Raw genomic sequence first — 21,817 nt, forward strand, 5'->3', positions numbered from 1 at the left:
TTTAATCATGCCCGTTCATGTATAAAACTCTTTAACCCCTTTGTCCTGGGTTCAGAGCTTGGAGTGTTAACTCCTCGAGGCCCACCGGCGTAACAAACCTGATTCTCCAACTCTGAGTGTGGGGCTTGGTTTCTCAAGTGCTCGTTTCTGCAACAATACCTGAGCTCCCAGGACCGTTCAGAAGTGTGTTAGAAAGAAGGAAGGGAGTCCTGGTTGGGAAGGTGACAAAATGTCAGCTGGGGTCACAACAAACTGGAAAATTCTTAAAAAGATGGGGATACCAGACCCCCTGACCTGCCTCCTGAGAAATCTGTATGTAGGTCAAGAAGCAACAGTTAGAACTGGACATGGAGCAACAGACTGGTTCTAAATCGGGAAAGGAGTATGTCAAGGCTGTATATTGTCACCCTGCTTATTTAACTTATACACAGAGTACATCATGAGAAATGCTGGACTGGATGAAGCACATGCTGGAATCCAGATTGCTGGGAGAAATATCAATAACCTCAGATATGCAGATGATACCACCTTATGGCAGAAAGTAAAGAAGAACTAAAGAGCCTCTTGATAAAAGTGAAGCAGGAGAGTGAAAAAGTTGGATGGCATCACCGACGCAATGGACATGAGTTTGAGTAAGCTCCGGGGTTTGGTGATGGACGGGGAAGCCTGGTGTCCTGCAGCCAGTGGGGTCTCAAAGAGTCAGACACAACTGAGTGACTGAACTGAACTGAGCAGTGTCCCTGAGACCAGCCAGGCCACGTTCCTCAAAACCACTAGTGCCCCAGAAAACCTCGCCTGCAGACTGCACAGCCTGACCACTGCTAGGTCGGTACTCAGCCCGGAGCAGCCACCAGCCCTTCACCTGCAGGATCATAAGAGGCATGGCGGTGCTGACAGGCCCTCTACACAGATGGGTAAACTGAGGCCTGGTTGGAAGAAGCCACCACTGTGTCCTTGGGTCCTTCAGAGTGCTCTGCTTGCCCTGGGAGCTTACTCATCACCCGATGGGAACAGAGCTTCTGTTCTGTCCCAGGCCCTGCCCTCCAAGAGCAGAGATGCCCAAAGTCACAATGGCTTGACCAGCACCACAGTATGCAGGGGTGGGGGCAGGTCGGGCTGGAATCAGGCCTCTCAGCCCAGCGGGGCCCGGTGTTGCCACCACTCCTGAGGTTCATGAAAAGGTAGATACTCAGATTTCTTTCTCCATCTTTTAGTTGTAGTGAAATATACAGAAGATTTACCATTTTAACCATGTGCACGTGTATAGCTGATGGCATTACATACGTTCACTGTTGGGCAGCCCTCCATCTCCAGAACTCTTTCCTCTTCTCAGACTCCCTACCCATCAGACACTAACTCCGATGCCCTCCCCCCACCCCGGGCCACCGCCCTCCACTTTCTATGAATTTAGCTGCCCTGGGGACCTCAGGCCGCTGGAATTATGCAGTGCTTGTCCTCTTGTGTCTGGCCTGTTTGACCCGGCGTGATGCCCTCAAGGCTCGTCTGTGCTGCAGTGGGTGTCAGTGCTCCATTCCTTTTTATGTTGAACAGGACACAATGGACCACCTTTTCTCTATCCGTTCATCCACTGGTGGACACTGGGTTGTTTCACCTTTTTGGCTGCCGTGGACATACGTGTGCAAGCAGGGACTCAGGCGCTTGTACACTCGTGTTCACAGCCGCACTGGTTGAAACACAGATTTCTTTGCTTTTTTGGCACACCACACAGCATGGGGAATCCAGTTCCCTGACCAGAGATCGAACCTGTGCCCCCTGCACTGGAAGCGTGGAGTCTTAACCACTGGACTGCCAGGGAAACACCCAGTTTTGTTTTTTTTTAATGTGGATTTGGCCAATTGAAAAAACAAACAATAGTGCAGATCTGACTGGGGGGCGGGATTCCACCCTGGTGTGCAGCCAAGCTGGTCTCAGAGCCGAGTGGCCACCACCCCACCCCTAGCTCTCCTCCTCAGCTCAGAGACCCAGCCTCTCCTCACGGAATAGTTTGCAACCTCAGAGCCAGGGCCCGACGGCGTGGAATCGAGCCCCAGAGGGGAGAGCAGGTCCCGCGGCCGGCGCTGTCTGCTGGGTTTCTGTCTGCGGGGCTCCTGCCCCCAGGCCAAGGCTCCCTTCTACGGGCGGGTCCCCGAGGACCCTGGTGGTCCAGGGGCCTCTGTCCCGAGCACCCTGGCCCTGTGCCCTGAGCCGTGGCCTCTCACCCCAGAACGCTCTTCCCACCTCCTAGTGTCCCCAACTCATCCTCTGGAGCCAGGCTCAGGGACACCTCCCCAGGGAGGCCTGGAGGCTGGGCCAGGCCACCCCCAGTTCCACCCACCCGAGCTTTTGTTCTGTGGCCATGTGGCCTGCGGGGTCTTCGATCCCTGAGCAGGAATTGAACCTGTGCTCCCCACACTGGCAGGCGAAGTCTTAACCACTGGACCACCAGGGAAGTCTCACCCGAGCCTCTGAGTTGGCTCTTCCTGCTGCTGGAATGGGCTCTGACCTCGGCCCTGTCCTGCCAGCCTCAGCTCAAGGCTGCACTGTCCTGAGCTCCTGACTTAAGATTATGACCCCCCACCCCGCCCCCTGCCTCCCATTCCCCCTCCCACCCTCTGCCATCCCCACCCCCTCACCAGAGCGCCTCCTGGCTTTGGTTTTCCCCATAGACTCGAGCAGCTACTAGATTAAACGATTTATTCGCTCATGTTGTTTCTTCTCTCTCCCCCGGCATCTCTGCCACAGGGGCAGGATAGCTTCAGGATGGTTCACGGCTGTATCGCAGTAGGTGCTCAGTAGACTTCGCTGGATGATGAAGGGATACCCCTGATCATTATCAATCAGATCAAGGGATGTCTGCCCTGCCCGGCCGGTGCCCACAGCTGAGATGCTGGGGTAGGGGTGGGGCGCGAGTCACTTCTTTGGACTGAGTTCTGCTGGCTCTGGCGGCTTGCCCTCAGGTACCTCTGCAGCCCTACCTGCCACCCCCAGCTCCCTGCAAATTCACCAGCGGCCCCGGGACAGCCTGGCAGGGACACGGAGAGGGGGGTGGCAGGGTGGGCAGCCCATCCGTCTCTGGCCCCAGTGAAGAGATGCCCAGCCAGATTGTCTGGCACGAGTCTGCGGTACAGCGGGTTGGGGTGGGGACTCAATGAATATTCTGTTTGGATGAATGCTGGATCAGGCCAAGAGCTCCACTCCTTGGGAACTGGGGAGCCGGTCTGGGGGTCCCTTTTCCAGAACTTGTGCCAGGAATTTTCCACTGGCTTTTCTGGACTTCCTTTTTGCCCCATCTTCCTGGCCACCCCGTCTCGAGGACAGCAACATCTCGGGGCACATGCCTGCCCCTTGGGTCATCCGGGCAGTGGTGCAGAATGGCAGGAGAAGCTGGCACAGAGAGGAACCAGCCAGTTGGTGCGGCTGGTCCCCAGTGGAATTCTCCAGACTCAAGTCTCCCTCACTTGTTTATTCGCTCAACAAGCACCCATTGAGCACCAGTGGGCACCAAGTTGCAGCCCAGGTCCGTGGGGACCCTCCTCACCGCCCCTCCCCTCTGGGAGTTGCAACACAGGGAACCCACCCTCAGGAGGGCCCTCCAGGGCCCACCCCCTCCACCCCCTCCCTCCTACCCCCATCCCAGGCCTCTGTGCCCGTCGGCCCAGGCCTCTGTGCTGTCACCACCTGCTCACCTGCCCCCCACCCCCGGGAGATGTGTGCAGCCTGAGGGTAGGACCTGATGTCAGCCCTGGACCCGGCATACAACAGGTGCCCAGTAAATGCCTGTGGGGTGAGCTGGGGAGGCCTAGCTGCAGGAAGGGAGTGGGCTGGGGGAGCATGAGGGGCGCAGGGTGGACCCAGGACAGAGAGCAGATGGGCGAGGGGCCTGGGGGACACCCTCCCCTCACCCCTCTGGCATTGCAGCTCAGATCCCAGCAGAGATGCCCCTCACCCAGGCCACCCTGTCTCCCCGCAGTCTCCCTGCCCCCAGTCCTGGGACAGAGGTGAGTGAGTCAGCCAGGGGCCGTTCATGCTCGGGCGCCCCACCCTGGCCTTGTCTTTGGGTGGAGTGGGGCAGCAGGAGGGCACCTCTGGACCCAGGTTTGAGCTGCCTCCTGCCCGCCCCACCGAAGCAGGGGCCAGTGAGACACACCAGTGGTCCTTGGTACCGACCATCTCCAGGGAGTCTCACAGGCTCTTGGAAGCCCTAACAGCCTGAGAAGGTGGGCAGGCTCTGGGTGGGGGTGCAGGATGTGTGCTGGCTAAGCCGTGGGGTTGGGAGAAGCCCTGGTGGGCAGTCTGCCCGCTGAGGACCCGCATGGCAGGCCCTCCCAGCGCCCCGACTCACCCACCAGGCGCTAACTCCCTCTCTCTCTCCCCCAACCTCGGGCTTCCCTCCCCCGCGGCCCCCATCCCCAGCCTCTGCAGGGTCAGTTTCAGCCTTCCCTTCAGCCTCCCCCATTTAAAAAGGAAAATTATTTACTCCTGGCTGAGTGGGGTTGTCATCGCTGTGCATGGGATTTCTCCAGTTGCAGCAAGGGAGGGCTGCAGCTTCTCATTGCAGAGCATGGGCTCTAGGGTGCAAGGGCACAGTCATTGAGGCTCGTGGACTTAGTCGCTCAAAGGCATGTAGGATCTTCCAGGACCAGGGGTCGAATAGGTTTCCCCTGCATTGGCAGGTGGATTCCTAACCACTGGACAGCCAGGGAAGTCCCCAGCCTCCCTTTCAAGGTCCTCCTTTCTGGGCAGCCCTCGCTCGCTGCCCTCATCCCCTGCCAACATCAGGTGCCTCCCCTGGGCTCCCACCCACCCCGCACTTCTGACCCGGGTTGGTCCGTCGACTGGACTGGGCTCCGAAACGGGGTTCCCCTCTGGGTTCCTCCACTCACCAGCTGGGAGACCTTGGGTAAGTCACTAACCTCCCTAAGTGGGCTCAGTTTGCTCACCTGCAGAATGGGAATAATAATAGAGACTTTGCAGATTAAAGGGGGTGGCTATTGTTGTTCTCATGGCTGCAGCCACCATCCACGGTGATTATAGAGCCCATGAAGAGGAAATCTGTCTCTGCTTCTACCCTTTCCCCTTCTATTTGCCATGAAGTGATGGGGTCAGATGCCATGATATTAGTTTTCTTTAATATTTAGTTTTAAGTTGGCTTTTTCCACTCTCTTCCTTCACCCTCATCAATAGGTTCTTTAGTTCCTCTTTGCTTTCTGCCATTAGAGTGGTATCATCTGCATATCTGAGGTTGTTGACGTTTCTCCCGCCTATCTTGATTCCAGCTTGTAACTCATCCAGCCCGGCATTTCTCATGCTCTGCTCAGGGTGGAGGTTAAACAAACAGGGTGACCGTGGACGGCCAGGCGCACGCCTTCTCAGTCCTGAACCAGTCAGTCGTTCCGTACGGGGTTCTAACTTGCTTCTTGACCTGCATACAGGTTTCTCAGGAGACAGGTGCGATGGTCTGGTATTCCCATCTCTTTAAGAGCTTTCCACAGTCTGTTATGATCCACACAGTCATAGGCTTTAGCAGAGCTGATGAAAGAGTAGTTGCCAAGTCGGGCCTGACTCTTTGCGACCTCATGGACTGCAGCACACCAGACTTCCCTGTCCTTCACTATTTCCTGGAGTTTGTTCAAATTCATGTCCATTGAGTTGGTGATATCATCCAACCATCTCATCCTCTGTCATCCCCTTCTCCTCCTGCCTTCAATCTTTCCCAGCATTGGGGTCTTTTCCAATGAGTCAGTTCTTCACATCAGGTGGCTAAAGTATTGGAGCTTCAGCTTCAGCTTCAGCATCAGTCCTTCCAATGAACAATCAGGGTTGATTTCCTTTAGGATGGACTGGTTTACCTGCTGTTATGTCCATTCACAGTGAAGGCCAGCGCAAAGTTTGTGGATCAAATGATGGAACGTCAGAGATACACAGTTCATCTTGGAGAAAGCCCCACTCCTCCTGCTTGGGGTGCGGGTGTCTGGAAGGCAGATCGCAGGGTGGGAGCTCCGGGATCAGGCAGGCAGGCTACTCAGGGAAGCACCTGGATCCAACACCACCCCCGCTCCTTGGGCTCCCCCCCTCAAGCACTAGTCAGCAGTCCTCTGACCCCCAGTGAGGAGTGTGGGGGGGTGGTCCTGAGAGACCAGGGGCGGGGTGTGGGGCCTCCCAGCCCTCCGCAGGCAGCCACATCCGTCTCGGCCACCTGGACAGCTGGCTGCCCCGCCCGGGCGTCCCGGACATCCAGGTGAGATGAGTCCTCTGCTGCCCAGTGACAGGGCCCACAGGAGGGTGGACCCGGGACAGGCGGCTCCTGGGGGCCTGATTCATGGGCCTTCGGGAAGTGGGTTAACGGGATCCGGAGCCCCAGGCTGGGCCAGGTCTCCCACTGAGTCACAGGGCCCGTTAGGGAACGTCTGGCAGCCCCTCGCCAGCCCCCACCTCCCGGAGGCCCCAGGGCCTTCCCAACAGCCCACACCCAGCTTCCGGGCCTGCGGGGTCCAGTGCCTCCCTTCCCCACCCGGCGCCGGAACAACGTCCCTTTCAAGCTTGGGGGGGCCTTCCTCTGCCCCACCCCCCAGTGAACGTCAAGGCCCAGCCTTGCCCCTGCAGAGCCCCGACGCAGGCCCCAGGCAGAGGGCCCAGCTGGAAGCCCACCCCCCAGACCCCTTAACGGCTTATTTCCTCCCCGAAGCCCCACCCCTCCCTGTGACCTACCGCCACTCACTCGGGGGACTGGTCCGACGGCATTCCGCCTCCCAGGATAAAACCTGGGGCGGCCTGCGGGGGAACCAGGCACTCCCGTCGGCGCGCCATGGTGGTTCCCGCGACTCCCCCCTTGCTGGGGGCGCCCTGCCTCCGGGTCCTGGCCTCCCTGTTGATTCTGGCTGCTCCAGGTGAGTCCTGAGGGCCTGCGGGCCCGGACCTTCCCCCCTGTCCACCCTGCTTCCTCCGGTCCTCCTGAGTCCCTCCTCTCCTCTACCCTGCTGTCTCGGCCTCTCTGTTTTGTTGTTTGCCTGCTCTGAGCCTCAGTTTCCCCCGCAGCCGTGAGACTCACAGCAAACACTGCAGGTACACCTAGGCCCGGTCAGCGCTCAGGGCACTTGGCTCAGCTTCTTTACCCTCTTCCCTTCCACTCCTGTCTCCCCTGTCTCCTTGGTCCACTGCTGGGGAGGGCAGCATCCAGACCTGGGGCCTGTGAGGGGGTTCTCATGCTCACGCACCATGAGACCCATCCCCCAGACCTGGCCCCCCACAGCCCCCAGGGCACAGGCTGGACACGAAGCTACGGGGAGGCCGAGGCCGCCACTCACACAGAGCCTGAGGTGTCTGCCTGCCCTGCCCAGGCTCCGGGAAATGCCCCACCTGGCAGCATGACCCCGAGGCCCGGAAACTCAGCTACTGGGGAGGGTCGCCGGGCACGGGAGTGCCCCTCCACCGGCCTGACCCTTTCTTTCTCTTGCCCTCAGCCACCCTAGATGCTGTCAAGACGGCTGGTGAGTCTGAGCTGACCTCAGGGAAGCAGGGGAGGGAGGAAGCCTGAAGGGCAGGGCAGTGTCTGTGTGTCTGTCTGTGGGGGGCAGGTCAGGAGTGGGCAGTGGGGGCAAGAGAGGGTTTGAGCTGGAGAAGAAGGCACGCCAGAGAGGAGGCCCAGAGAGTCAAGGTGTAGAGGAGAGGCGGGGTGTGTGTGTGTGTGTGTGTGTGTGTGGAGCGGGGGGGGGGGGGGGGGGGGGGTGACTGCGCTGCCCCAGCAGGTGAAAGGACCAGGGGACTAGATCACGGAGTGCCCAGCTCGGGGAGGGCAGAGGATGGAAGGGTCAGGGCGGGCAGGTGGCTGGGCCGGGTTGAAGGGAGAGCGGCGCACAGGCCTCGGTGTTTGAAGCGGGAAAGGGAGCTGGAAGGGGGACGGACGGCGCCCAGAGTGTGACAGACCACCCCCCCACCCCACCCCTGCCGCCAGGGCCGCCAGCCTGCGGGAAGCGCCTGCAGCTGAACCGGATCGTGGGGGGCGAGGACAGCTTGGACGCCGAGTGGCCCTGGGTCGTGAGCATCCGGAAGAACGGCACTCACCACTGCGCGGGCTCCCTGCTCACCAGCCGCTGGGTGCTCACGGCCGCCCACTGCTTCAAGGAGTATGTGCGCTCTGCCCACCCCTCCACTCGGGTTCCCGGACCCCAGGCTGCCCACCCAGCCCCGGTTTCCGGGCCTCCGCCCGGTCTTGGGTCCCTCAGGAGAGCTCCAGCTTCTGCCCAGAAGCCCCTTTGGCACGCAGCGAGTGTGTGCCCAGTCTTGTCTGGCTCTTTGTGACCCCATGGACGATAGCCCTCTGGGCTCCAATGTCCATGGGATTTCCCAGACAAGAACAACTGGAGTGGGTAGCCATTCCCTTCTCCAGGGGTTTATCCCGACCCAGGGATCGAACCCCTGTCTCCTGCATTGCAGGCGGGTTCTTTACCACTGAGCCACCAGGGAAGCCCCCCTTTTGCACTCTAGGGGCCTTCATGTGCGTGCCATTCCCCAGAAACCCTTCCCAGGCCCTTCCTGGCCACCCAGCAGTTCCTGGCTGATGCCACCCCCGCCCTCTTCCTTCTAGTAATCTGGACAAACCAACCCAGTTCTCTGTGCTGCTGGGGGCCTGGCAGCTGGGGAACCCTGGCCCGAGGTCCCAGGAGGTGGGTATCGCCTGGGCGCAGCCCCACCCTGTGTACTCCTGGAAGGAGGGCTCCCGTGCTGACATCGCCCTGGTGCGCCTGGAGCGCGCCATCCAGTTCTCTGAGCGCGTCCTGCCCATCTGCCTGCCTGACTCCACCGTCCAGCTCTCTTCGGACACCGACTGCTGGATTGCTGGCTGGGGGAGCATCCACGATGGAGGTGCGGCTTCTTCCGGGGTGGGGGTGGGTGGGGACAGAGGGTAGCAAACACTGGGAGATACAGGTCCCATGGGTGGCAAAGAACAGAGGGCAGGGGCTGAGCATGATCCAGAGCAAGAAAGATGGTCTGCAGCCCAGAGATGTGATGACCTAGAAACCAAGGTGGACAACTTCAGATCAGTTCTAGTTTAAAGGTAACTTTGGCTGTGTTCTGACTGCCAGATCAACCAAGCTATGAAATGATATAGGAAAGACTGATAGGTTTCTGGGGCTTCTCAGGTATCTCAGTGGTTAAAAATTCACCTGCCAATGCAGGAGACACAGGAGATGCCAGTTCGATCCCTGGGTTGGAAAGATCCCCCGGAGAAGGAAATGGTAACCTGCTCCAGTATTCTTGCCTGGAAAATCCCAAGGACAGAGGAGCCTGAAGGGCTACAGTCCATGGGGTCGCAAGGAGTCAGACACCACTTAGTGACTGACCACAAACACACACTAGAGATTTCTATGGGGCCAAGCCCAACCGGGTGAATATGAGAACAGCCCTAAGATTCCAAATCATAAATAGGTGGCACCATGACACAATTGCAGGCAAAATTCCCAGGATAAAATGCAATCTCCGTAAAGGTAAAATATAATTGACAAACCAAGTCTGGAAGTTTGGAAAACCTCATCTAGAACACAAAGCAGATTAGAAAGTAAGAAGCAGAGAAGCTGTAATGTGTGTGTGTGTGTGTGTGTGTGTGTGTGTGTGTGTGTGTAGGAGAGGGGGGAGAGAGGAGAGATTAAGAAAGGACAAAATGTAAGAAAATGGGACTTTAACCAAATTTCAGAAGAATTAAGAAAAATGACACCATTTTGGGCATCTGGGGAATCCCACTGACACTGAAGTTTCAGCCAGCCTCCCCATGGTCATTCTTAGGGGCTCCTGGGAAAGCTGGATTTATGAACTGGGGAAAGTGACCAACCAACCCTAGGGTCTACAATCCCTCTAGGGGATGGGGAGGTCCTTCAAGTCCCAGTAACATTCAACATCCAGTGGCCATTAGTCTGTAGCAGTCCATGAGCTGGATAAAGTAGTGCCTGAGACCGGACAAGCAGGGTCATTGGTTTGAACCTTCTTGTGGGCATCAGAGATCTCATTAAAGATTCAGAATTTCAGGCTGCACGTTCCTTTAGGATTCAGTAGGTCCAGAGTGGAGTCCTGGAATTTGGGTTTTCTGCAGGCATCGTGGCCGAGTCTGACAGAGTTGATCCACTTACCCTTTGAGAAACGCAGCTAAGGAAAATGGAGGGGACTGAGGCCAGCAGGAGAGCCTCCCAAGCTGACTCTCTCTTCTCTGCTCCCAGTGCCCCTGCCCCACCCTCAGACCCTCCAGAAGCTGAAGGTCCCCATCATCGACTCGGCCACCTGCAGCCGCCTGTACTGGCGGGGAGCCGGGCAGGGCGCCATCACCGAGGACATGCTGTGTGCTGGCTACCTGGAGGGGGCGCGCGACGCCTGTCTGGTGAGCAGCCGCCCCCTTCCCAGCCCTGCCCCACTCAGCGCCATCACCCTTGCCTTGCCGGGCCTCCGTCTAGAATCTGCCCTGACCTGGCAGTCCCCCTAGACAGAGAGATGCCTACAGAACCCAGCCCCAGCTTGGCTCGGCGGTTCTTGCCTTTGTTCATACATCAGACATGGTGAGCACCTACGGTGTGCCTGACCCCATTCTCAGGGAGCCGCATCCAAGGAGGCGGTGCTGTGGTCCTGCCCCCCCCCCCCCCCCCCCCACAGCGGGATACAGGGAGGAGGATGGCGGACTGTGGGACCTTGCACACCCGGTCTGGAGGATGGCGGACTGTGGGACCTTGCACACCCGGTCTGAGACACTCTTCTTTCTGACCCGTGGTTTCCTCATCAGTGAGGCAGATCACAACCCTCACTCCGTGCCTCCAGGGCTGTGAGGGAGACGGTCTAGGGCTAGGTTCTTCTCACCAGGAGTGAGCCTGGGAAGGGGGCGCTCCCTGCCCCGGGGGCGCTAGTTATGGCTCCGTAACCCCCAGGGTCTGAAGATATGGCCCGTCCGCCACCTGCTGCGGCGCGGGTGCTGGGCTCGGCCCACCCCTTGGCCCATGCGGGCCCCTCACCTTCCTTCCTCTCCGCAGGGCGACTCCGGAGGCCCCCTGATGTGCCAGGTCGAGGGCACCTGGCTGCTGGCGGGCGTCATCAGCTGGGGCGAGGGCTGTGCGGAGCGCAACCGGCCTGGGGTCTACATCAGTCTGGCCGCCCATCGCTCCTGGGTGCAGAGGATCGTGCAGGGGGTGCAGCTCCGCGGGCGCTCGCAGCAAGGCGGGCCCGCAGGCCGTCGGGGCTGGGCCCTGGGGGCGCGGCGCCCTCGCCGGGCGGAGAGGCACCACACGGACTAGGGACCCGTGGAGACCTCGCGCCTTCTCCTCCGTTGTAAATAAGCCGTCTACCTCTGGGGGGCGCCCGCGACCCGGCGCCGGATCGCCTCCGCGGGAGGCCCCGCCCCTCCCCGGGCTCAGGCCCCGCCCCCTAGGCCCGGAGCGCCTTTCTGTATATACATGTCAATGCTTTTTACAGTTATTTGTAACCGCACCCAGGTATCTTATTTATTCCTCCAACTTCAATAAATTATTTATTCCCCTCTCTGAGTCGTTCAGTCGTGTCCAACACTTTGCGACCCCAAGCCCGCCAGGCTCCTCTGTCCATGGGATTCTCCAGGCAAGAATACTGGAGTGGTTTGCCGTTTCCTTCTCCAGGGGATCTTCCCGACCCATGGATCCAACCTGGGCCGCCAGCATTGCAGACAGATTCTTTACCGTCTGAGCCACCAGGGAAACCCATTTATTGATTATTTATTCCCCAGTTCCTGTTTTTTCCCCCTGGGTATGGGGGACACTGGTCAGCAGGGGTCCAGTTGGGGTTAAAATGGGGGCAGGCAGGTAGGAGTTTGGATGGTGGCCTGGCCAGGGAGCCAGATGTCCTACCCACCTAGGAGTCAACATCCTGACCTCCGACCTTTGCACTGTCCTTTCATAACCCCCTCCCACCAGGGAGGCCAGCTGGGAGAGGAGACATGCAGTCCAGCTCTGTCACCTGAAAGTTAGGTGGGGGCTGCAGGGCCAGGCAGGCCCACGATCTGCCTGTTGAATTTCTGAAATGGGGCTGGCTGGGAGAACCCCCCAAACACACAAGAGAGTGGGGTGTCCCCCTCCGCCCACCCCGCAGAACCAGCTGTCTCAGATTTGGGCTGAGGCAGCCAGGGCTCCCAGAAGCTGAGTCACCGAGTGACTCAGTGCCAGCTCTCTGAATCCTCCCTCAGAAGGACGGAGGAGAAAAACAACGAGACGGCAGGTCTCCGCTTGGGGGACGGGGGGAGCCCTGAGTCACCTCAGCTGCCCCCACGGGTGGGGCTGGGAGCCCAGTCCTAGGCCACCAGGCGGTCTGCCTGGGACCAGCTAATGTCACGCAGGCTCCCCTTTCCCACCGCCTGCCCTTCTTCCCAGGGCCCGGGAGGCCGAACTCTTTCTGGGACCCTGTGCCAGCCCCACCCAGGCTTCCCAGCGTGCAGAGAGAGGGCTGGGTGGTTGGTTTGATGAGTATGTGCGAGAGACTTTTTCCAACAGGAAGACATGTAGGCCCAGCTGTGCAGGAGACAGAGACGCGTGGCTGCCTCAGGGTCACCAGTGAAAACCGTCAGTGCAGTGGACTTGAGAAGGCAGTGCCAGTGTGGTTGGTAGGTAGGTACCCTTTACTGGCAGCACTGTTTTTAGACTTTTGTTCATATTTTATCACCCCCATGTTAATACTGGGCTTCCCTGGTGACTCAGTGGTACAGAATCTGGGTGCAATGTAGGAGACACAGGAGGCTCAGGTTCAATCCCTGGGTTAGCAGGAAAGTCCCCTGGAGGAAGGCATGGCAACCCACCCCAGTATTCTTGCCTGGAGAATCCTATGGACAGAGGAGCCTGGCAGGCTGCAGTCAGTCCATGGGGTGGAAAAGAGTCAGACACGATTGAGTCAACTTGGCACCCACTCACGCATCTGGTTAATATCAGATTGAGATAAATGCTGTGGGGTTGGTCTTATTAACACACACTGGGACTTCCCTGTTGGCCCAGTAGTTAAGAATCCGCCTTCCCGTGCAGGGGACTTGGGTTTGATCTGTGGCTGGGGAACCAGGATTCCACATGCCTCGGGGCAACTAAGCCCACATGTTGCAACTACCGAGCCCAAACGTTCTAGAGCCGTGTGCTGCAGCTAGGGAGGCCCGCACGTTACAGTGGAGATCCTGCGTGTCACCAGTGAGGCCTGATACAGCCAGATAAAGAAAGAAATATTAGGCAAATAAACAAGTGCTAACCTGGCCTGGGAAGCGAGCAGGTGGCTCAGGTGTGGCCCCTTCCCTCTGTGACCTGGTCCCTCTTTGTCGCCACGCTTCCCTTGTCCCCTTACCCGCCTCTCTGGACTCAGTCCTCCGCCACCTCATCCGTTGCCCTCCTCCCTGCCTCGGTTTTCCCCCTGTCCTCCAGGCTCTCCCTCTGCTCCTTGCTCCCCCACGCCCTGTCCCCTCACCCTTTCTCTGTCTCCATCTCTGCTCTCTGGCCCCTGGCTCCTCATGCCTCTGTTTCCCCCACACCCTGTCCCTTGCCACCCTCCACCCCTGCCTCCGATGCCGTCCCAAGCGAAGCCCCCGAGAAGGCCACACCTTTGAGCCCCCTTGGTGGCAGACTCCGTTGGTTGGCTAAGGCAAAACCCATTCCAATGCCCCTCCCTTGCGTCCTCTACCAAAGAGACTGGAAAAGCTGGATGCTCCCTTCCAAAGTCTCCTGCAAGGTCACCATGGAAGCAGACATCCGATGGGTGGTTTCTTGGGAAGACTTTGTTGTTGTTGTCGTTTTTTTTAATTCAGCTGGCATGATCCTTTCCCACCATCCTCCTTCTAAGATGCAGATGTAATACCTAGCCTTTAGCAGCCATCTTATCACCATGAGGCTACAAATTGATGTGCTAAATTGGCAGTGAACAAAGATTCAGAAGCTGCAGGTGTAAGGATGTGGTTGAGAATCTGCCCCTATCCCAGATAGCCGTCTCTATCCTTCTTGTGTGCTATTAAGCCACTGCTGGTCAGATATTCTTTTACTGAAGCTAAATGCTTTTGTAACTGATATACCAGTGTCAGATCCTCTGTTTTTGAATAGTTTTATATTTACAGAAAAATTTTGGCTTTTTACAGAAGACTCTTTTTGTTGTTTTGGAAACAGATTATAAAGGTTTTGAGCTCACAGCTGCCCACAAGAGCTTTGGACCTTCAGGGGGTGCCCCCGTTAGTTTCAGGTTTTCATGTCATGCTTACTCAAGAGCAGATGATCAAGTCTTTTTGAGAATCCACCTAGCAATGCAGGGGAGGCAGGTTCAGGGCAACTAAGCCCCCACACAGCCAAATAAAAAGTAAGTAAATAAATAAATATTAAAAGAGCAAGTCTTTTTTTTTCTCTCCCTTTCCTGCTCAAAACATCCCAGTCAATGCTGCAGCCAGAGGTGGCAACTGAAGGAATTTCATCATTGCCCCTGTTGACGGTGCCCTTATGAGCTCACCAGTCTCCAGGCCAAGGGCAACATCTCCCCAAGCTCCCCAGACTGCCTTGGGAGTGTGGGATTCTACATGAAGGTGGAGAGAATGGTTTTTCCCAGCTTTGAGCCAAACTTTGCTACCAGTGCCCAGGTGGTTGTGCTCATAGCATCACAAAGTTGCTCACGGGAACTATGACTGGGCTGTGAGTAGGACCTTCAAAGCCTGCAACCTTAGACCTCACGTGACGACACCAGGCAGACTGGCAGTGAGCTAGTGAGTAAGAGCGAAACCAGGGCACGGGGGAGGGCAGCGTGTGTCACTGTGGGGGCCGAGTTCATCTGCATCACCTCTTGGCCTTGACCCCATGGGCCCGTGGGTCTGATTTCCTGTCGGCAGCTATGAAATAATCACACACAGGCAAACCAGGGCAGATATCAGTTTTCAGGGACACAGTTGTCTCAATTCATGCCAAGTGGGGAATAATCACTTTCACAGAACATAGTCTATTTTACTGGTTCTTCCTCTTTTTCTCACCCTCTCCGTGGTGGATGCCCCAACATCAGTGCTGGGGCTTCTCTGCTCCTTTACCTCCTTGTATCCCTGGGTGATAGCATCTGGTTTCTCGGTTCTGCACACCACCCGTAAAGGTGACTCCAGAGTTCTCTCCCGCCATGTCCACTCAAATACTCAACACCCCCTTGTACATATCATATCATATAGCCATCTCAACCTTATTATGACTCCAAACAAATCCCAATATTCCCTCTCAAACTTGCTCCACTGATAGAATTTCCCGTCTCAACACAAGGCAACAGTCCTTCCTTCCAACTGCTCAGTTTAGGAACCTCAGAATACAGACAATGCCTAGGGTCAGCAAGGACACCTAGCAACTGGAGTGAAAAGTTGTATCACCCCTGTGGAAGTGATGCTGACTGTTTCATATAAGGTTGAACATCCACGCAGCAATCCTACTCCTAAGACTGATCCAAGATAGAAGAGAACATATTCACACAAAATCTGTCTGCAGATATTTATAACAGCTTTATTCAGAATTGACAAAAAAGTGAAAGCAACCCAAGTGTTTCTTCAGCTGTGATAAGCAAACTGTGGTCCATCCGTTCAGTAGAATTCTACTCATCAGCAAAAAGGAACAAACTATACACAACATGGGGCTTCTCAGGTGGTGCTGGTTGTAAAGAACCTGCCTGCTAATGCAGGAGCCATAAGAGATGTGGGTTCCATCCCTGGATCGGGAAGGTCCACCGGAGGAGGGCATGGCAACCCACTCCAGTATTCTTGGCTGGAGAATCCCATGGACAGAGGAGCCTGGTGGGCTACAGTGCACAGGATCACAAAGAGTTGGACACGACTGACGCAAGTCTGTACGCACGCATGCACACGCAACATGGTGAATCTTAAGCACATGCTGCTGAGGGGAGACAGCAGAACTCCAGAGGCTCCGCACCATGATTCCATCTCTATGACACAGTGGTGGAAAAGACAGCGCTGCAGGGCCAGAGAGCAGACAGGTGGTTGCTGGGGACTGGGGTGGGGGAAGGACTGCCCTCAAAGGCGCATTGGGGGTTTTAAAATAATGACAGAACTGGCTTATATCTTTTTTTTTTTTTAATTTTTTTTTTGGCTTATATCTTGATGGCAGTGATGGTTACCTGACTGGATGCATTTACCAAAACTCGTAGGACTATAGTTTATTAAAAATGGTGATTTCCAGGGGACTTTCCTGGAGTGCTAGGACTGCACTCCCAATGCATGGGACCTGGGCTCCATCCCTGGTCAGAGAAATAGATCCTGCATGCCACAACTAAAACCTGGGCAGCCAAAATAAATAAATATTTTTTTAAAAAAGAATTGCACTTTTAAAAAAATGGTGACTTTTATTCTGTGTAAACTGTATCTCCATGAAGTGAAAGTGGAAGTGTTAGTCCCTTAGTCGTGTCTGAGTCTTTGTGACCCCATGGGCTGTAGCTCGCCAGGCTCTTCTGTCCATGGAGCTCCCCGGGCAAGAATACTGGAGTGGGTAGCCATATCCTTCTTCAGGGTATCTTCCCTATCCAGGGATTGAACCCAGGTCTCCTGCATCGCAGGTGGATTCTTTACTATCTGAGCCACCAGGGCAGCCCATACCTCCATAAAACTGATTTTTAAAAAGTCCCAACACAAAAACATGTAGTCTTCCTTTCTGCTCTCTTCCTCTCATTCTCTAAACTCGAGCCATCAGCAAATCCTGTGGGTTCTATCCTATCTCCAAAATATGTCCAGATCTGGTCACTTCTTCCCACGCCATCCCAAGCCCCTCTCCTCTTTATCCCAGATTTCTGTCATGGCCTGCTCTCTGGTCCTCCTGCTTCTGCTGTTATTCCCACCAGGCTGTTCTCAACACAGTAACCAGGGTGGTTCTCCTAAAACCAAAGTTGGGGACTTCTCTGGTGCTCCAGTGCTTAAGAATCCGCCTGCTAGTACAGGGAAAACCAGTTCCATCCCTGGTCCTGGAAGATTCCAGACATGCTGCGGGGCAACTAAGCCCATGTGCCACAAGTACTGAGCCCGAGAGCTGCACGTGCTGAAGCCCGTGGGCCCAGAGCCTCTGCTCCACAACAAGAGACGCCACCGCCAGGAGAAGCCTGTGAGCCGCGAGGGAGAGTAGCCCCCGCTCACTGCAACCAGAAAGAGCCCGTGAGCAGCAAGGAAAAAACAAAAAAAAGTCCCTGCTTGACTCCAGCTTTAAAGAAAAGCAAGAGACTGAAGTCAGATCCCATCATTCCTCTATTGCAAACCCTAACCAGAGCAAATGACATCACCCGTTCGGCCTCCCTCCTCACCCCTGTCCTTCTTGTTCACTGTGCGGCAGCGTCGCTGGCCTCCCAGCCGGGCTCGGGAACACAGCAGGCGTGTCCCCGCCGCGGGGCCTTTGCACCCACAGTTTCCTCTTCCCCCGGAGGGCTGCAAAGCCACTCCCTCACTTCCTGCCAGCCCCTGCTCACGTGTCGCCCTGTCATCATCCTGTTTACAACAGCAACGTCCCTTCCCTCCTCTCTTGTTCCTTTTCTTGCTTTCTCTTTTTCCAGGACATTTATGACTATTTAACATACTATTTAGTTCATTTGTTCTTTATCATCCCCTCCCAAACACACACAACCAGAAGGTAAGCCTCTGTCCCTGCCTTTGTCATGTTCTCGCATTACTCTCTGTTTACTTGATTATCTTTTCCAGGAAATACTCTGGGCCTACGAAGGGAGAGACCCTTATCTTATACACCTTGATGTGGTCAGTGTCCAGAAAAAGGTCCTGACAAAATAGCAGATGTTAGAAAATGTTCTTTCTTTTTTTCTATTTTTTTAAACTGATTGATACACCATGTTTATTTTTTTTATTTTTACTTAAAAATATTTATTTTATTTATTTATTTGGCTGCTTGGGGTCCTGGTTGCAAAATGCCGAATCTTTAGCTTCAATGTGCAAACTCTTAGGTGCAGCATGCAGGATGTAGTTCCCTGGCCAGGGATTGAACCTGGGTCCCCTGTATTGGGAGCTCAAGATCTTACCCACCAGACCACCAGGGAAGACCCTGCAAATGTTTCTTGAGTGAATGGTAATGAGTATGATCAGTGTCATCAGTTTAGTAGACAATGTGGACACATCCCTTTCATTTCTCTAATTCTTCACTCAAGCCCCGTGTTCTCTCTTTAGCAGATGTTTAGTCTCTCCAGATGGCCCTGCTCTGCCCAGAAATTATCTGAGAATCCTACAGGTTGACTTGATCTGTAGGGACCTGCTCTATGAGAACTGGAAAGTCATATTATTCCTTCTGTTCCGTTCCCTTGCTTGGGTCAAGGTCAAGTGGGGACCTCCACGAACATGACAATCTGACACACACTGACCCCCTCTCCCCGGTTACACTATAAGCAAGCTCCCACCAGCCCGCCCTGCGGTCAAGCATGTGAGGTCTGCCCTTGAAGGTCTAACAGGTTGTACTCAGAGACCAGCACCTGGGGGGCGTGTTCAAGGAGCTTCTAGCTCCAGCCATGAGCTGACCTCCAGCCCTCAGCTCATGCTGCTGACCCCATCCTCCAGGAGGATTGCCTTTAGGGTCCTTGGGGTTAGTTTCTGCTAATGAACCATGTTAGGACTGTCTGAGTTCATCAGAGAAATTCCAATAACACCAAACTCACTATTCAACTTTCCTTGCCCTACTCAACACATAACAAATGAAGGTTTTTTTTTTTTTGTGGTATCACCATGATCCCAGGAATTTCTACTGTCCATGAGCCACAGTTACCTCTGGGAGGAGGGAGTGAGCGGGGCCCTGGATCTCCCAGACACAGGGGTGATGAGCTGCCTGCAGGATGACGTGGCTCCACGTCCACTCCAGGGAGGCCGGACCAGCTCCACTGACCCTGGCTTCTAGGAGGGGGTGGCCTCAGATGAGCCTGCTGTCCCCGGCCTCCTCTTGGCCATCTCCCTGGAAGGGCAGGACAGGAGCCTGAGAACAGGGCTGGGCTCACGTGTAGGAGCGCAGGAGGAGAAACAGAGGATGAGACACATCTGATGTGTGAGGCTGGGCCACGTTCCCACCGGCCCAGCCCTCCAGGGTGCGGCCCCTCCAGGGAGGCCAGTGCCGGGAGCCATTATGGGAGATCCCACCCATGACGAGGTCATGAGGAAAAAACCTGACACGCAAGGCCGTTCAGGACACAAGGGACCCTCCAGGTTGGCCTCGGCCTCTCCCCCACCCTGTATCCTCCCCCCTTTTCTGCTGTTGTTTTTGTTCGCCCTGCTGCAGATTCTTATGTTGACTGCCGAGAGCTCTCCTGCTCCTCTTTCACTGAATAAAGACCAACTTAAAACCCTAATTAATAAATCTCCTAGACACTGGTACCCTATGAAGGGGCTAGGGATGAAAGAAATGCTTCAGTTCAAACCCTTTTGCTGGCATTCTGGCTTGTTTGATAAATGTGTGCTCCCATTGCAAGAGATTAGCTGGTGACTTCTTGCAGGCAGTTAACTTTTAGACTAAGAGCCTGTTTTGTGCTATATCTGCTGTTTTTGCAATCCTTTGCATTTCTGTTCCGTAATAATGTAATCCTATTTAGTTCCCATAGAGATGACACCTAATAGAAAGAAAATAGATTTAACCACAAAAAAGACAGGGTCGGCTACTGAAGTTGCTTAAAGTTACACCAGGTGCGAGCCATAATTGTCAACAGGCCTGAAAGCTGAAAGATATCATACATAGAGATTAACCATAAAAAAGGCCCTAATAGGCACAGAGCCCTTCGGCGGGTGAGGAAGCCCTACTAGAGAATACAAAAATATTATTCTAAAAGTGGTTATTGGATCAACGTTTGATTGCTGTTAATGTGCTGAGGTTGTGCAGTGGAAACTATTGTTAATATAGTTAAAAACTAGAAAAATGAGAGTTTAGCCCTAGTGTAAAAACAATAAGATAATTGTTAATTTTAACCAGGAGTGGTAAACAGGGGCTGCCTCACCAGAGCCGCAGAGTCTTTGTGTGTTAAACTTTTTAGATAAAGTTAGCTGAGAATTTCTGCAAAAAGACTGACCTTTGTGTTAACAGGATTGTATTTCTACTATGTTACAACCTGCTGTACCAAGAGACTGCCACTTTTCTGTTTTCTGCTAAGCTCAAGGCCAGAAGATAATGTACAAAAAATCTATGGGAAAAGCCTTTCATAAACAAAAAGTATATGGAGAACACCTGGTTTCGTGAAGGACAAGCTGATGTAATGTTAAACTAAGTCTGTGTGCTTATCTCCCCCTTAGAAATGTACCAACTTAGGGTATAAAGGCTACGGTGAAAAATAAAGCAACTGCCAGACTCTGCTGCACATCCCGGTCTGGTCTCTTTCTCTCTCTCTCTCTCTCTCTCTCACTTGCTGATGCTGTTCATCCTGAGGGTTCCCCTGGATCCTGCTGGGGCTGGACCCCAACAGGCCAGGAAGACTGTGGGAGACCAAGGGGCCCCCTGAGGACCGTGGCCACTGCAAGTCAGCTGGGGACGGGCTCGAGGGGCAGGAGGGTGGGGCTCCGTCTCCCACCTGACCTCACCAGCCCTTGCCCCGGGCCCAGGACTTGTGCCAACACCTCCCCAGCAGGGCCCCCCAGGACTGTTCACTCTGTGGCTCCCGAGTCCATCTCCTCTGCCCACCCTGCCCCAAAGGCCAGGAGCGCTCTGGGTCAGGGTCCCTGCTCTCTAAACTGTGGATCCCCCGGGGCAACATCTGCTGGTAGGACTGGGGGTCTTGGTCCAGCGTCCAGGATTCTGCCCGTGCTTGGGCCGATGAGGCTGAGGTGAGAGGTTGTGAGGTTAGCAGGGCCCCTCGGTCCCCAGGTAGACGCCTGGGGCTTGCACTTGCTCCCTGAGACCCTGCTTCCAACTCTGGGAGGAGCCGGAGATCCATCCCGTCGGGGGTCCTCGGGAGGCGACCCTGCCCATTAGGGTCTGGGAGACCAGCCTGCGGTGAGCACAGAATAGCCCAGCCCCCAGGACCAGCCTCCCCCAGGAGGGTGTGTTCTGGCCCCTGTGTGAGTAGAAGGGCTCCTACCAGGCGACAGCGGCTTCCAGCTGCCCTCTTTCATTGTGTCCCCGCCCTGTCCCCACACCCACACCCCAGGGTCCCCGGAGCATGTTTGCCCAGAACCCCGGCCTCAGAAGAAGGTCCCAGGCTCAGGGCCGGGGGGGCCTGGTGCTCAGACCCCGCCTCCCTGTCCCCAGGGTGACATGGGGGCTGCTGCTGTGTCCTCTTGGTGGGACTTGGGTCCAGGCTGGACTGTGAGCAGGCAGTCAGGCTGTGCTGGGCCACATGGGCCTGGTGTCTGCAAACATGTACCCACCTACACAGACTGGAAGGGGGAACCCTGGCAGGGTCTCCCTCAGGCACCACTGAGACCCCTGCTTCCATTCCCTCCTTCTGCAAACGGGGAAGCAGAAGTCCTGTCCCTCTAGGGCTGCCGGGCAGGGAGCTGAGGGCGGACAGGGCGGCCTCTGCACCATGGCTGAGGGGCAGGCTGCTGCAGTCTGATGGAGGTGTTGAGAGAATGTGCCAGGCCTGGGGGCTGCTTTCCTTTCCCTTCAGGCTGTAACAGATGCCCGCCTTTCAAGAAGTGGGGTCCTGGGGATGTCTGGCTCTGGCCATTCCCGTGTTGATCTCTTGGCCTGGAAGGCCTCCCTCCCTTAACGCCACCTGGCCAGCTCTCACTCAGCCCTTAAACTTAGCTCAGATGTTGCCTCCTCCAGGAAGTCTTCCCTGAAGCACACCCACCACTGGGCATGTGCCTGAGCATAGGCCTCTAGGTCTGTCACTATCAATGCAGATGAAACCACCAGTTGCCTCCATC

At 55.7% G+C, this 21,817-nt stretch overlaps 1 protein-coding gene across 1 annotated transcript; it reads left to right on the plus strand.

The window, feature by feature from the left end:
- Positions 1-6,653: 6,653 nt before the first annotated feature.
- Positions 6,654-11,475, plus strand: PRSS22 (serine protease 22). The gene is made up of 6 exons (XM_061152624.1): positions 6,654-6,887; positions 7,461-7,487; positions 7,952-8,123; positions 8,585-8,862; positions 10,209-10,366; positions 11,007-11,475. Exons 1-6 carry the CDS (start codon positions 6,806-6,808, stop codon positions 11,265-11,267), a joined length of 978 nt encoding a protein of 325 aa, XP_061008607.1. The 5' UTR covers positions 6,654-6,805; the 3' UTR covers positions 11,268-11,475.
- Positions 11,476-21,817: the final 10,342 nt, after the last annotated feature.

Source organism: Dama dama, chromosome 10, assembly GCF_033118175.1.
Source record: "Dama dama isolate Ldn47 chromosome 10, ASM3311817v1, whole genome shotgun sequence".
NCBI lineage: Eukaryota > Metazoa > Chordata > Mammalia > Artiodactyla > Cervidae > Dama > Dama dama.